Source organism: Eleutherodactylus coqui, chromosome 7, assembly GCF_035609145.1.
Source record: "Eleutherodactylus coqui strain aEleCoq1 chromosome 7, aEleCoq1.hap1, whole genome shotgun sequence".
NCBI classification, from domain to species: domain Eukaryota; kingdom Metazoa; phylum Chordata; class Amphibia; order Anura; family Eleutherodactylidae; genus Eleutherodactylus; species Eleutherodactylus coqui.
The window spans coordinates 8,731,025-8,743,079 of record NC_089843.1 but is presented as its reverse complement, the minus strand read 5'-3'; the positions used below and the strand labels follow the sequence as shown (position 1 = coordinate 8,743,079).

The window sequence follows — 12,055 nt, the reverse complement described above, 5'->3', positions numbered from 1 at the left end:
AGTGAACAGTCCTAATAGTGAATAGAGTTAGTAGTGAACACTCCTAATAGTGAATAGTGCTAGTAGTGAACACTCCTAATAGTGAATAGAGCTAGTAGTGAACACTCCTAATAGTGAATAGAGCTTGTAGTGAACACTCCTAATAGTGAATAGAGCTAGTAGTGAACACTTCTAGTAGTGAATAGAGCTAGTAGTGAACACTCCTAATAGTGAATAGAGCTAGTAGTGAACATTCCTAATAGTGAATAGAGCTAGTAGAGAACATTCCTAATAGTGAATAGAGCTAGTAGTGAACACTTCTAGTAGTGAATAGAGCTAGTAGTGAACACTCCTAATAGTGAATAGAGCTAGTAGTGAACATTCCTAATAGTGAATAGAGCTAGTAGTGAACATTCCTAATAGTGAATAGAGCTAGTAGTGAACACTCCTAATAGTGAATAGAGCTAGTAGTGAACATTCCTAATAGTGAATAGAGCTAGTAGTGAACATTCCTAATAGTGAATAGAGCTAGTAGTGAACACTCCTAATAGTGAATAGAGCTAGTAGTGAACATTCCTAATAGTGAATAGAGCTAGTAGTGAACATTCCTAATAGTGAATAGAGCTAGTAGTGAACACTCCTAATAGTGAATAGAGCTAGTAGTGAACACTCCTAATAGTGAATAGAGCTAGTAGTGAACACTCCTAATAGTGAATAGAGCTAGTAGTGAACACTCCTAATAGTGAATAGAGCTAGTAGTGAACATTCCTAATAGTGAATAGAGCTAGTAGTGAACATTCCTAATAGTGAATAGAGCTTGTAGTGAACACTCCTAATAGTGAATAGTGCTAGTAGTGAACATTCCTAATAGTGAATAGAGCTAGTAGTGAACACTCCTAATAGTGAATAGAGCTAGTAGTGAACACTCCTAATAGTGAATAGAGCTAGTAGTGAACACTCCTAATAGTGAATAGAGCTAGTAGTGAACACTCCTAATAGTGAATAGAGCTAGTAGTGAACACTCCTAATAGTGAATAGAGCTAGTAGTGAACAGTCCTAATAGTGAATAGAGCTAGTAGTGAACACTCCTAATAGTGAATAGAGCTAGTAGTGAACACTCCTAATAGTGAATAGAGCTAGTAGTGAACACTCCTAATAGTGAATAGAGCTAGTAGTGAACACTCCTAATAGTGAATAGAGCTAGTAGTGAACACTCCTAATAGTGAATAGAGCTAGTAGTGAACACTCCTAATAGTGAATAGAGCTAGTAGTGAACAGTCCTAATAGTGAATAGAGCTAGTAGTGAACACTCCTAAGAGTGAATAGAGCTAGTAGTGAACACTCCTAATAGTTAATAGAGCTAGTAGTGAACACTCCTAAGAGTGAATAGAGCTAGTAGTGAACACTCCTAATAGTGAATAGAGCTAGTAGTGAACACTCCTAATAGTGAATAGAGCTAGTAGTGAACAGGTTCAGGAAGTGAAAAAATAATTTTATTGCAGCCTCAATTGTGATAAATAAATCCTTGTGGGATAACTTTGTTTTATTCTCTGGTTTTCAGACTGCATTAACCTTGCAGATTTCCTACTTCCCACCACCGGGGGCAGCACCTTTGTATCCTCCGCAATCAGTTGTTCCGGCAGTGAAAGAGCCCACACCATCGATCATCAGTGATGCAGACACCGTCAGTCAGCTGCAGTTCGGTATGTCCGCCTCTCCATCCTCTGGTGCCGGGTAATGAGGGTTACAGTCATACTGCACATCAGGGTCCAATCTATGTACACTCCATCTGATGTTAATCAGATGATTTAACATGTTTGCATAGTAATGAGTGGTTGGCAGTCCTATGGTAGATCAGCCGGGTACTCTGGTATCCATCAGACATAGGGAGCTCTCTGCAGCGGCCTACTTGCTGTGGTTTCCAGACTGATGACAAATAATAAAAAGTAATGAAAGGTTGTAAAAATGTTGCATTTCCTTATTTTATGGCTTGGGGGCAGCAACATATTCTGCAGTGCTGCTGTTCACATCAGTCCCCAATGGGGCTCACAGTCTAATCCCACACTGACCAACTGGAGAGTGGGAGGAAATCCCCGCAAAGATGGGGAACATACAGACTCCACGCGGTTGGTCGATGACCGCGAAGTCACTGTTGATCATAGTTTGGGCTTCCCTTCTGCTGCAGGTCCCTGTCCATTGACATACGTAAAGCGTACCTGAGTTTTCAACAGTTTTCTACAATACCCTTTGGGTCTCCTTACCTGGTTCTCATTCACTGCTGTTTCATATCTGTAAGTTCTGATTTTCAGGTGCTCTTCCACATTTTTCAGCTGTTTGCTATCCACTTTCAGGAAGGGGTGTGTAGCAATTCTAGCATTCTGCCAGTAGTTCACTGTTTTGTCTTTACTTCCCATGCTCCTACTTCCCATGCTGCATTACAGTCTCTGGTCCAATCAGCAGGGGGGTTATATCTGAATGCCCACCCCTCTGCTTTCCCAGGATGATTCAGGGATTTAGAGACATTCTGGCCAAATGGTTAGTAAACCCACTATATTGTATGTGTAATATGTGCACTCTGTAACAGCAGGAAAGGAGGAGACTGTGGAGATCCTTATCACAGTGTCTGCAGATCTGTCAGCCTGTAGCCTCTCAGTTTATGGGAGCCACCTGTGAAGATAGCCCCTTCCTTGTGTCTTAGTTGCTAGGGAAGCTCTGTACCTAATGACAGAGTGGATTGCAGAGAAGCTGGAAGGGAGACCTGTAGTGACTGACACTTTAGATGGGATTTACAGCGGTATAGTAGCAGCATTTTTAATCCAATGATATTACGGAAATGATGAGACTAATGGCCCCTTTACACGTAACCCTTGTTGCTCAAAACTCGTTGAAGGAAAATGTGCAATAACCGTTGTGTCTGAATGCGAAGCCATTGTGCACTTTTCAATGGTCACTCGGTTGCAGCCTGCATAAAAGTCATTGCCGATTCGCTCCCTTCTCGTCATTCTAAACGCTCCGCTCTCCGTGTATACATAGGAATGTGAAGCATTGAGCGAGAAGTGAGCGATTCTCGGTGATGATCTGATTGCCCAAACATTCTGCAGGAGCGCCAACAACTAGCGGTGACGTTACTCGCTCATGAATCGTCCGATGTGAAAGGGGCAGAACACAAGCTGGTAGATGAGCAGAAGTTGTCTGAAAAGTCACTGCCCCTTTAAGCTGTGCCCCGATGGAAGGTTACACGGACGGCGCCCTCCGATGTAAACTGTATGCAGAAAAAGCATAAAGCACAGAGATGTCAACCGGGGAGAGCCTTTACAGGGTGATGCGAGTGGCTAACCTAGAGCGGAAAAGGGAATGAGAGAATGAATGAGAGAACAAGAGGGCGGTGGGGGGGTAAATGAAAGAGAGGGAGAGAAAACATACCCACAGGAATTATACTTAGAAATTAATTATATTACATGCCGTACCCCCAGGGATTAATTATACTACAAGCCGTGCCCTCAGAAATCAACTATATTATACACCGTGCCCCCGGGAATTATACTACAAGCCGTGCCCTCAGAAATCAATTATATTATACACCGTGCCCCCGGGAATTATACTACAAGCCGTGCCCTCAGAAATCAATTATATTATACACCGTGCCCCCAGGAATTATACTACAAGCCGTGCCCTCAGAAATCAATTATATTATACACCGTGCCCCCGGGAATTATACTACAAGCCGTGCCCTCAGAAATCAATTATATTATACACCGTGCCCCCAGGAATTATACTACAAGCCGTGCCCTCAGAAATCAACTATATTATACACCGTGCCCCCGGGAATTATACTACAAGCCGTGCCCTCAGAAATCAATTATATTATACACCGTGCCCCCGGGAATTATACTACAAGCCGTGCCCTCAGAAATCAATTATATTATACACCGTGCCCCCGGGAATTATACTACAAGCCGTGCCCTCAGAAATCAATTATATTATACACCGTGCCCCCGGGAATTATACTACAAGCCGTGCCCTCAGAAATCAATTATATTATACACCGTGCCCCCGGGAATTATACTACAAGCCGTGCCCTCAGAAATCAACTATATTATACACCGTGCCCCTGGGAATTATACTACAAGCTGTGCCCTCAGAAATCAACTATATTATACACCGTGCCCCCGGGAATTATACTACAAGCCGTGCCCTCAGAAATCAACTATATTATACACCGTGCCCCCGGGAATTATACTACAAGCTGTGCCCTCAGAAATCAATTATATTATACACCGTGCCCCTGGGAATTATACTACAAGCCGTGCCCTCAGAAATCAATTATATTATACACCGTGCCCCTGGGAATTATACTACAAGCCGTGCCCTCAGAAATCAATTATATTATACACCGTGCCCCCGGGAATTATACTACAAGCTGTGCCCTCAGAAATCAACTATATTATACACCGTGCCCCCGGGAATTATAGTACATGCTGGGCCCTCAGAAATCAATTATATTATACACCGTGCCCCCGGGAATTATACTACAAGCCGTGCCCTCAGAAAGCAACTATATTATACACCGTGCCCCCGGGAATTATACTACAAGCTGTGCCCTCAGAAATCAACTATATTATACACCGTGCCCCCGGGAATTATACTACAAGCCATGCCCTCAGAAATCAACTATATTATACACCGTGCCCCCGGGAATTATACTACAAGCCGTGCCCTCAGAAAGCAACTATATTATACACCGTGCCCCCGGGAATTATACTACAAGCTGTGCCCTCAGAAATCAACTATATTATACACCGTGCCCCCGGGAATTATACTACAAGCCATGCCCTCAGAAATCAACTATATTATACACAGTGCCCCCGGGAATTATACTACATGCTGTGCCCTCAGAAATCAATTATATTTCATGCTTTACTCCTGCAAATTAATTACTACAAGCCATGACCTCCTTATTAGATTAAACTACATGCCCTCAAATATAAATTATACTTCAAGCTGTGGCCCCACAGTAACTTGGCACCCCCCATGTGGCCCCCACAAACAATAAGGCATCTCTTTATTAGCCCCCATGGTAATTAGGCATCACACATGTGTACCCCATGTAATTAGTCATGCCTTATGTAGCCCCCTTGGTATTTTGGCATCTGTCATGTAAACCCCATCACCATTCTAGCATCCCCCACTGAGGCCCCAATGCAGTACATAAAAAAATGTACTGTACTCCCCTCTTGGCTCCCCATCTCGGTCACTCCTGTGACCATCTTGTCCGTCTGCTGTTTTCTCCGCAGTCGGTCAGCAGTTACAAGAAATGACCGGAGAGCAGCGGAGATGGTTGGGCTAAAGTGCACCCCCAAAGCACCCTACAGCCCCATGTGCTTTTCAGATCACCCCCACCCCAAAAACACATTGTACCTCCATGAGAACCCCACAGCCCCTGCCATTTGCTTTTCACATCACCTCCTCGAATCCCCAAAACACCTGGGCCTCCTGTGTACCCCACAAGCATCACACAGCCACCCCAGAAGCTCCCCGGCGGCTGCAGACCTGCTGTCCACCAGGTGGGAGGAATGAAAGAGAAAGGAGTATAGCCATTTGTTAGACCACTGACCTGGGGTAGTGTAGGAATCCAGGTGACCAGGAGAGGGAGTCCTAGACCCGGGTGTCTCCTGGGACATCTGGGTGACCCGACAGCTATGAGAGCAAGTGCTCAGGCGACCTTCCAAAATAAATCCAGCAGCAAAAAGGGAATAACAGATAGCGCTAACTTTGCACTATTAAACAGTCCGCCCCTCCAGAGGGCCGTCACTCAGCAATCCGGGGCTCCTTCTGGATCCACAGTCGTGACATCAGTCAGGGCTCTCCGTAGAGCAAGAAGGAAACTAAGAGAACTCTTTAATAAACTTTACATAACCATCAAAGGCAGAAACACGTGCCTGGCGAGGCGTTGTGGAGGCAGAGGAGGAACGCCCCTCTGCACCGATATGGAGGTGTATAAATACCCGCGCAACATCTGTCTGGAGCCTCTTTCACACGGGCGACAGCGATATCTGCGCTGCAAAATCACGCCATGTTTCCACGACTTTCTAGTGTCAATGATGCGTTTTTCTTTGCTTCGCTGCCGTCAGTGATAACTTTGCGTCATAAACTGGAGGTGGGATTTATGAATTGGTGAAGCTGCGGCATTGATTGGCCAATTCATAAATCCCACCTCCACAACGTGATTGGCTGAGCAGAGTCTGAAGAACCAATCAATGCAGAGCTGGATGAACTAATCACAACCCTTGCATTAGTACATCGAGCGCTGCATTGATTGGTTGAGTAGCCCTGGATAAACCAATCAGAGCCGTTGCTTCCTGGAGGTGGGATTTTTGAATCCTGCAACCAGGAAGTGATCTATGGGTGAACGAGGACTGCAGTGAGCCCGGCAGAGCTCTAGAGAGCAGCGGGAGGACCCGGACCCAGCCTGCTAGATAAGTATTCCTTTTTTTTTTCTTCAGGGAATGCAGCTAGGGCCATTTTACTGCCTTGCGGTTCCCGGTGAGTTGCAGGAATATCTCTTTGTCAAAAGAGAAATAATTGTGTGTGAGGATGAACCTTGTGAGTTGTAACACAGATTCAGAGGCGACCCCATTGGCCTCAAGGTGCGCCTGGCAGGTGGTCAGTCCATCTTCATGTGGGATGTTGAAGTATAAGGACTCCACATCCATGGTGGCCAGGATGGCGCCATCAGGGAGGGGGCCTATGGTTGACAGTTTGTTCAGTAGGTCCGGGGTATCCTGCAAGTAGCTGGTTATATTTCTCACCAGTGGTTTGAGGACACCTTCTACCCATCCTGAGATTCCTTCAGTGAGGGTCCCATACCGGAGATAATCAGCCTCCCTGGGTTGTCAGCTTTGTGTAGTTTTGGAAGCATGTAGAATGTTTCAACCTTGGGGTTCTCTGGTATCAAGTGCAAAAGTCTTGTGGAGCCCACAGACAGACTTCTGATGACCCTTCTCAATTACCTCACATATTTCTGAGTCAGGTCTTGATCCAGTCTGGTGTAGTATCTGGTGTCAGTCTGGTGTAGTATCTGGTGTCAGTCTGCTGTAGTGTCTCGTGTAGTATCTGGTGTCTGTCTGGTGTAGTGTCTGGTGTAGTATCTGGTGTAGTGTCTGGTGTAGTATCTGGTGTCTGGTGTAGTGTCTGGTGTCTGTCTGGTGTAGTGTCTGGTGTCTGCCTGGTGTAGTGTCTGGTGTCTGCCTGGTGTAGTGTCTGGTGTAGTGTCTGGTGTCTGTCTGGTGTAGTATCTGGTGTCTGTCTGGTGTAGTGTCTGGTGTCTGTCTGGTGTAGTGTCTGGTGTCTGTCTGGTGTAGTGTCTGGTGTCTGTCTGGTGTAGTGTCTGGTGTCTGCCTGGTGTAGTGTCTGGTGTCTGTCTGGTGTAGTGTCTGGTGTAGTGTCTGTCTGGTGTAGTGTCTCTCTGGTGTAGTGTCTGGTGTAGTTTCTGGTGTCTGTCTGGTGTAGTATCTGGTGTCTGTCTGGTGTAGTATCTGGTGTCTGTCTGGTGTAGTATCTGGTGTCTGTCTGGTGTAGTATCTGGTGTCTGTCTCGTGTTGTATCTGGTGTCTGTCTGGTGTCTGTCTGGTGTAGTATCTGGTGTCAGTCTGGTGTAGTGTCTTGTGTAGTATCTGGAGTCTGTCTGGTGTAGTATCTGGTGTAGTGTCTGGTGTAGTATCTGGTGTAGTGTCTGGTGTAGTATCTGGTGTCTGTCTGGTGTAGTGTCTGGTGTCTGCCTGGTGTAGTGTCTGGTGTCTGCCTGGTGTAGTATCTGGTGTCTGTCTGGTGTAGTATCTGGTGTCTGTCTGGTGTAGTGTCTGGTGTCTGCCTGGTGTAGTGTCTGGTGTCTGTCTGGTGTAGTGTCTGTCTGGTGTAGTGTCTGGTGTAGTGTCTGTCTGGTGTAGTGTCTGGTGTCTGTCTGGTGTAGTGTCTGGTGTCTGTCTGGTGTCTGTCTGGTGTAGTGTCTGGTGTCTGTCTGGTGTAGTATCTCGTGTCTGTCTGGTGTAGTATCTGGTGTCTGTCTCGTGTAGTATCTGGTGTCTGTCTCGTGTAGTATCTGGTGTAGTGTCTGGTGTGTCAGCTGTCTGTCTGCTTCTTTCATGTAGTATGATGTATTCATGAGGACTATAGCTCCACCTTTATCTGCAGGCATAATGGTGATCTCCTTGCTCTTCTGAGGGTAATGACGGCCCTTCTTTCCTGCATATTGTTATTAAATGCTTCCCTTCCATGCTTGTCCAGTATATTAGATTGCACCTCATGCCTAAATATTTATCCAAGGTGGGATTGCGGTCTGGAGAGGGTGTCCAATCAGACTTCTTCTTGGCTCCTAGTTTCTCCTGTGTTTGAGTGCTTGAAAGTCCTGTGTCCTCTTACTCATGGAAGACCTCTTTCAGTCTCGGCCTCCTGAAATAATCCTCCATGTCGCTGTAGAGTTCTGTCTTATCAAGCGTTTTAGTAGGACAGAATGAAAGTCCCCCGGAGAGGACACTGAGCTCCACATTACTGGGGTTGTGAGATGACTGATTGATAACACAGACGATTTTAGCTGATTGTTCTAGTCACAAACACAACATGGAACAGATGGGAGTTATCATACTGAAGGGCAACTTCAAGTCGCAGCGTCACAGAAGAAATTGGGAGTATAAATTTATGGCTATTTGTGAAACTCTCAGGAATGGAATGAACCTCGGAGCGGTGTTCTTTAATCAGTGGAGAATATGAAAGGTCTGAGGGAGGTCAAGAGGGGTGTCCTGGAGGAGAGCACCCAGGGGGTGTGTGGAGACACCTGGGGGGCAAGTGGGTCGGGCGAATGCATTGTCTCTCCCCAAGGAGACCTCCCAGAAGGGATGCAATTCCCAATCAGTGTTTTACAGACTTTTACAGGTAAAAAGTCATACATTGATTTCATGGAATGCTGCCATCCAATAGGTGGCGCTGCGGAGGTATTGTTTCATCTGCCTTATTTGCAGGTGGGAAGGAAAGATAACACACAGGCCTGTGACCACTGATGTAGAGATGATAAAACTGTCACATTCCTTACTAAGTATTTACTCCTCTGCCCATCTTGTCTGTATTGTTTTTAGTGCACCTTAGTCTGGCTATGTCTGTGCCTTCTCATATGTGGACATTTGTATTTATATATTCCCCATCCAGATCTGTTTCATTATGCCCGAGGAAGGATCCTAAGAGGAGACCCAGAACCTACTGAAGGCTCACAGTACTGCCATGCATAGATCAAGTCCTGCCCAAGGCAACATCAAAAGTTACTATATAGTGCAATACTGAAGTACTGCAGTATATAGTACAAGCAATCAAACTATCACAAGTTCAAGTCCCCTGTAAATAAACATGTAAAAAAGTTTTGGTAAAGTTTTTTCGAACAGTTTAAACAAATTCCTATTTCCCATTAAAAAAAAACTAAACCATTAAAACCCCCACATATTTGGTATCACTGTGTACGCAAAAGTCCAAACTATTAAAATATCGCAATATTTATCCCCCATGGTGAAGGCCATAAAAAAAACAGAATGCCAGAATTGTGATTATTTATTTTTTTTGTATCCCAGCTGTCAATAAATTAGAATACACAAGGTGGTGCGGCGCTCCTAATAACTGCAGCTGACGCCGTAAAAAAAGAAGGGAAAAATAAAAAAGTTGCGAGTCTCAGAATCCACCGATGGAAAGCGAGTTTTGTTTAAGAAAAACTTTTATTTACTTTTTGAAAATAGAAAAACAATTAAAAACACTCTAAACCTGGTGTCACCGTAATTGTCCTGATCCAGGGAAAAATAGACTTGGACCGATATCGCACTCCTGAACCCGCGATTATTCTGCAAGGGCGATGCATTTTGCTAAAAAACCCCAAAAAACCAAAACGCATTACATCACTGCGCATGTAAGTTTCACGTGTGTTTATCATATTTAAAAAAAAGTTTAAAAAAATGGTACCCGCATTAAAATGGCATAAACATGCGATGTGATGGGCTTGTTATTTTACAATTCCCGTAAAAAATAATGGTCCGTTTTGGTCAAACAAACAGGACAGGCGGCGATGTCTTTCATCTCGGACTATCGGTCCCAGAAACAGGACAGGCGGCGATGTCTTTCATCTCAGACTATCGGTCCCAGAAACAGGACAGGCGGCGATGTCTTTCATCTCGGACTATCGGTCCCAGAAACAGGACAGGCGGCGATGTCTTTCATCTTGGACTATCGGTCCCAGAAACAGGACACGCAGCGATGTCTTTCATCTCGGACTATCGGTCCCAGAAACAGGACAGGCGGCGATGTCTTTCATCTTGGACTATCGGTCCCAGAAACAGGACAGGCGGCGCTGTCTTTCATCTCGGACGATCGGTCCCAGAAACAGGACACGCAGCGATGTCTTTCATCTCGGACTATCGGTCCCAGAAACAGGACAGGCGGCGATGTCTTTCATCTCGGACTATCGGTCCCAGAAACAGGACAGGCGGCGATGTCTTTCATCTCGGACTATCGGTCCCAGAAACAGGACAGGCGGCGATGTCTTTCATCTCGGACTATCGGTCCCAGAAACAGGACAGGCGGCGATGTCTTTCATCTCGGACTATCGGTCCCAGAAACAGGACACGCAGCGATGTCTTTCATCTCGGACTATCGGTCCCAGAAACAGGACAGGCGGCGATGTCTTTCATCTCGGACTATCGGTCCCAGAAACAGGACAGGCGGCGATGTCTTTCATCTCGGACTATCGGTCCCAGAAACAGGACAGGCGGCGATGTCTTTCATCTCGGACTATCGGTCCCAGAAGACATTGCTGATGTGAAGTAGATCAGTGAAATCCACCGGCCATTACACGTGCGATACCGGACCGTATCAGTCAGTCGGTCAGATACTGCGCAGCAGAGCGGTCGGTGTGAGCGCGCCCTCCGTACGGCCTGAGAATGTACAAATCCGTCTACAGCCATATGTATCATAATGTTAAGGCTAACAACCCCAAAGCATCTGCCTCTGTGGAAGCGGAGCGCCCTCCAGTGGGCCGATGTGAGAACCGCTTGTAATCAAGTAACGAATCAAATGTATCAAGTTTCTTGATTGAAGGAAGAACGTGCGTGGCGGGATGTCTAGTGTATCGGTACTTCAGGGTCTCCTCGCTCCCATCCACGGGCACTGGACCGCGGCACGTACACGCACCTGGCTGCTCCCGCGTTTCTCACCGCCATCTTCTAGCGCTACATATTGTGTTGGTCCAGTAATATTCTTTCTTTCTAGATACAACCGTGGAGGAGGACGCAGAAGACCCGACCGGCACTGGAGACGAGGGCGAAACAACGCCCCTTATGCCGGGGTCAGAGCAGCCCAGCCTTCCCAAGAGAATCCCAGCGGTGGTCCCGGTGCAGGGGGGCCGGAGGAAGAAGAGCGCCGCCAAAAAGCAGCTGTCAAACAAGCCTCAGGACTTCCAGGTACGGAACACATCACATGACCGTAACGCAGCGGCTCGGCGCACGCCTGGTGGGAAGAGTACAAATCGTCAGAGCAGGGTGTGTGCAGACACTGAACAAGCAGGGGATGACGGGAGATTTCTGCTCTGAAGCCTGTAGAATTGTGACTTCAGCTCTAGAGTATGCTGCAGGCTGTAGCTCCGGGTTCGTATAAGGCTGGATCTACACGGCGACTCTGATATCCATTAAAACATGCAATATTACATTTTTCCTATTTAATTGCTGTGCGGTTTTCACAAAAGTAAAACTTCCCTGAACGGCGCTTTTCTCCTAAAACAGATGGTATTCGCTAGGAAATCGCTTGTTTATCGGCACATCAACGGTCTGAGATTCTCCGTCCAACATGGCGCTTGTCCGTGTGACTGCGCCTCCTTGGTGACCCTTCTTACTGCTTGTCTTTAGATCCGAGTGCGGGTGATTGAGGGGCGGCAGTTACTCGGGATCAACCTTAAACCTGTTGTGAAGGTGACGGTGGCCGGACAGACCAAAAGAACGCGGATCCGGAAGGGCAACAGCCCGCTGTTTGATGAGGTAACGCTCGCTGGCAGACA

The 12,055-nt window shown here is 46.4% G+C and overlaps 1 protein-coding gene across 6 annotated transcripts in view; it reads left to right on the top strand.

Annotated features, from left to right (window-relative positions):
* The window catches only part of DYSF (dysferlin), a 419,332-nt gene that overhangs the window by 84,519 nt on the left and 322,758 nt on the right, over positions 1–12,055 (top strand). For all 6 annotated transcript variants that reach the window (XM_066572850.1, XM_066572852.1, XM_066572851.1 and 3 more), the window contains exons 5-7: positions 1,541–1,682; positions 11,275–11,465; positions 11,907–12,035. In XM_066572850.1, coding sequence (XP_066428947.1) covers positions 1,541–1,682; positions 11,275–11,465; positions 11,907–12,035 — 462 coding nt within the window. The remainder of the gene's footprint in view (positions 1–1,540; positions 1,683–11,274; positions 11,466–11,906; positions 12,036–12,055) is intronic.